The sequence below is a fragment of the Propithecus coquereli genome, unplaced genomic scaffold, assembly GCF_000956105.1.
Source record: "Propithecus coquereli isolate 6110/MARCELLA unplaced genomic scaffold, Pcoq_1.0 Scaffold168, whole genome shotgun sequence".
In the NCBI taxonomy this organism is placed as follows: domain Eukaryota; kingdom Metazoa; phylum Chordata; class Mammalia; order Primates; family Indriidae; genus Propithecus; species Propithecus coquereli.
In genome coordinates, this window is record NW_012141413.1 from 599,645 (window position 1) to 604,265 (window position 4,621).

The 4,621-nt window shown below is 34.0% G+C and overlaps 1 protein-coding gene across 1 annotated transcript in view; it reads left to right on the plus strand.

Moving 5' to 3' along the window:
- The window catches only part of MICU2 (mitochondrial calcium uptake 2), a 116,991-nt gene that overhangs the window by 78,211 nt on the left and 34,159 nt on the right, over positions 1–4,621 (plus strand). The window contains exon 7 of the mRNA XM_012641663.1: positions 3,821–3,886. Within this exon, the coding sequence (XP_012497117.1) occupies positions 3,821–3,886 (66 nt within the window). The remainder of the gene's footprint in view (positions 1–3,820; positions 3,887–4,621) is intronic.

Genomic DNA, 4,621 nt, shown 5'->3' on the forward strand with positions numbered 1-4,621 from the left:
CTCCCCTCCCCATCTGTGGAAAAATTGTCTTCCATGAAACCAGTCCCTGGTGCCAAAAAGGTTGGGGACCACTGATATAAAACAATACATCCAAATGAGATTTATCAAAGGAATAGAAAATGAGTTTAATGTTTGAGAAATTAATTAGTGCAATATTAACAGAATAAAAAAGAAACCAGGCTAGGCACCGTGGCTCACACCTGTAAATCCCAGCACTTTGAGAGGCTGAAGCAGGAGGATCACTTGAGGTTAGGAGTTCAAGACCAGCCTGGGCAACATAGCAAAACTCCATCTCTACAAAAAATTTTTAGGGGGGAGGGGGGAGGACGGAGGAGGGGACGGGTATTTGCATACACAAAGAGTGCAATGCGTACCACCCGAAGGATGGACATATTCGAAACTCGGACTTGGGGCGGGGGGGGCAAGGGCAACATATGTAACCTAAACATCAGTACCCCCATAATATGCTGAAATTAAAAAAAAAAAAATTTTTTAAACTTAGCCAGGCCTGGTGGCACACGCCTATAGTCCTAGCTCATTGGGAGGCTGAGGCAGGAGGATCACTTGAGCCCAGGAGTTGGAGGTTACAGTGAGCTTCGATCACACCACTGCCCTCTAGCCTGGGGAACAGAGCAAGACCCTGCCTCCCAAAAATAAATAAAAATAAATAAATAAAAGAGAAACCAATAAGATCATGTCAGTATATGCAAAGCATTTAACAAAACCTTTTCATGATAAAACTCAGCAAAGTAAGAATACAAGAGAACTTCCTCAATCTGATAAAGAGCATTTACAAAAAATTTAAAGATAACGTCATGCTACAAGATGAAATACTGAATGCTTTCCTCTCAAGATCAGGAACAAGGCAAGGGTGTCTGTTCTCACTTCTGTTCAACATTTTACTGGAGGTTCTAGTGATAACAGCAGGGCAAGGGGAAAACAAATAGATTAACAGATTGGAAAGGAAGAAGTCAAATTTGACTTTATTCACAAATAACATGATTTTATGTAGAAAATCCTAAGGAACTAACAACAAATGCAAAGACCACTAGAACTGTAAGTGAATTCAGAAAGATCTCAGGATTAAAGATCAGTATGCAAAAATCAACTGTATTTCTATATACTAGTAGCTAACAGTTGGAAAATGAAATTGAGATCAGTTCTGCTTAGGGTAGTATCAGATAGCATAAAATAAGTAGAAACAAGTTTAACAGGAAACATGTACCAAAAACTTCAAATGTTGCTGGTAGAAACCCAAAGGGGCCTAAATAAATGCAGAAATATAGCATGTTAATAGGTTAGAAGATTCAATAGTGTAAACATGTCATTTCTTCCAAAATTGGTCTAAAGATTAAACTCTCCCAAGGGGAATCCCAGGAGGCTTTAAAAAAAATTTCTTTTGAAATTTTTAAAAATAATAATAAATTGTTAAGTGATTGTTAATCACAAAAGAAAGAAAAACAAAAGACTGACTACACAGCTACAATAGTGATGGCATTGTGATATGGACCTACATATAGACAATTATTAAATACTTAAGTGGAAGATAATGAAGAATCCACACTTACATGGTCACTTCATTTTCAGTAAAGGCACCAAATCAGTTAGCAGGGAAAGAAAAGTGTTTTCAACAATGACACTAGAACAACTGGAAACACAGGGGAAGAAAGCGTAGCCATAACCCCTACTTCACACCATATATAAAAATGTGCTTGCGATGAATTATGGATCTAAACATAAAACCTAAAACCATTAATCTTCTTCATAAAAAAAAAAAAAATAAGAGAATATCTTCAGGATCTAGAGTGAACAGAGTTTCTTAGGACATCGAACAGAATAACCATAAAAGAAAAAAAAATGATAAATTAGTCTTCCAAAATTAAAAATCTCTGCTATTCAAACATGCCATTAAGAAAATGAAGAGGCAAGCTATAGATTGGGAAAAAGATTTTCCAGATATCTGACAAAGGGATTGTATTCAGAATATATAAAGAACTCACATAACTTAATAATTCTTTTAAAAAAATTTTTAACGGGCAAAAGACTTATAACCGGCACGTCACAAGAGAAATTACACAAACGGGTGATATGCACTTGAAGGAAGTGCTCCACGTAAGTCACCTGGGAAATGCAGCTATCGTGCTCCCCGAAGAATGGCTCAAGTTCAGAGTCTGATCACAGTGAGTGTTGATGAGGATATGCAGGACCAGAATTCACTTTGGAAAAAAGTTCGGCAGTTTCTTATAAAGTAAAACAGACCTACCTGTTACCCTCCGAGATATTTATCCAAGAGAAATTAAAACCTATGTCCACAAAAATGGGATAAGAATGTTTGTGTCATCTTGATTCACAACAGCCAAAAACTGAAGACATGCAAACATCTATCAGCAGGTGAATGGGTAAATAGTGGTATATTCATAGAGTGGAATAAAATTCAACTATAAATAGGAACAAACTACTGATATGCAAACATGGGTGAATCATTTTCCTGAGTAAAAGACGGACAATGCAAAAGAATACATAGTATTTAATTCCATTTTTTTAAATTTCTAAACTAGGTGAAACTAATTTAAGTGGGGGGAAAATCAGAACTTCTGTGGGGATGCAGGGAGAAAGGATTAACTGGGAAGAGACACACAGAAACTTTGGCAAAATTGTATGGCTAAGATTTTTGCATTTCAATGTGTGTACTTTTTTCCTGAAGAGCTGCAAATAATAATTGGGAAGGGAGAAGGGAGTGGGTAGAAGCATAGACGAGCCAAGAATAGCAGAATACTGATAATCATTGAAGATGAATAATGTTTATATGGTGGTTTATTATAGAATTCTGTTCATTTTACTTATGTTTGAAATTTTCTATAATAAAAATTTTAAAAGTAGGGGAAGAATAAGCAAAGGGAGGCATGTTTGGTTATTGAACTTGGTGTTATACAGTTTGATTGTCAACTTAAGAAATAAAAAGTAAAACAAATACAGAGTTTGTCAACTTTTTTCCCTAATTGGGTGGCGGGGGTCAGCATTGAAAACTGGCTGAGAGATTTAGAAAACTAGAACTAAACCATTTGCCTAAAACAAACATAATAGAAGTAGCTAAATTTGAAATGATTAATTTGGAATTTGTAATTGCAGCAATTTTCAAACTAGTAAAGAAATAGCCTAGAAAAAAACTGGATGGAGATTTGTCTCCTAATTGATTTGAATCCACAGTTTGAGATTTGCCTACATCTGATTCTTTTAAAATCCTTGTTTTTTTAAAATTTGCTTTCCATATGAGGATTGATACAAATGACTTTGAAAGGTAGGTAGGTTTTTTTAATGTACTCAGTTTCAAGGTACTATTTACAGTGTTCTAATTAGTAGAAATGTAAGTATTTAAATTACTTTAATGTTTTGTAAATGCATAAAGGAAAAACAAGAACATGTGTATGATATAAATAGCTTTTTAAGAGCTATATACTTTAAAATGTGGCCATAAACTATCAGTAACATAAAAAAATTAATTATAAATAAAAATTCTCTTGAAAGAAGGACAGAGTCATCATGTTTTTATAGAGTGCTGCCTTTGGAACATGTATTTATTAAGTAAGCCAGCTTTCTTAGTAGAAAAGTGTAATAATAATAATGTTAATACTTCATTATCTATTTTTTCCTTTGATTTTTACATGATCTAAGAAAAATGATAAGAGTTACGCAGAATTTAAATTAATATTTGACAGATAACTGGTATATATTTTATAATAACAATTTAGCATCTGTTTTTTAGATTGTTTTGAAAACTCCAGTAGGCACAAAGGTAAACTCATGTTTGCAATCTTTTTAGCTGCAGAAAATCATAAGTAAACAAGATGACTTGCTGACAGTGAAAACCAGTGAAACAGAATGTCAGGTATGTACAAATAAACTAAATATTTCCAAACAAATGATATTTATAATAGCTGCTCTATTCTGTTTGTTCAAATATTCCTAGATGGTTACCAATAGTTTTATCAGTAATTTAATTTTTTTAATACACTCGTGCGACTCATAACCATTTTTCTGTCAACAACAGACTGCATATACAATGGTCGAGGAATAGGCCGTACCTTATAGCCTAGGTGTGTAGTAAGCTATCCCATCTAGGTTTGTGTAAGTACACTCTGTGATGTTCACACAATGATGAAATTGCCTAACAATGCATTTTGCAGAATATATCCCCATCGTTAAGCAATTCATGACTATTTTAAACAGATGTCCTATATTCATATGTTCCTAACTTCAAAAAGTGCACAGGAGAATGTAGGTAGAGCAGAACTTTTCCTCCCAGTCACCCAGTTCTCTTCCCTGGGAAATGGGTGTTAACAGTTTCCTGTGTATTCTTCCAGAGATATTGTATGCATATATAAGCATATATGTAAATAAGTAAATAGATACATCTATATATTCTTTTTTCTGTTTTTATACAAGCAGTAGCCTGCTATACAGTGGTTGATACTTAATATACCTGAATATCTCATTCTCTTTTAATGGCTTCATGGTACTTTGTTGTACGGTCGTAGCAGTTTATGTAGCCATTCACCTTGTGAAGAACATTTAACATGTATTCATCTTTTGATATGATACATTTTGAAAATGTATTATATTC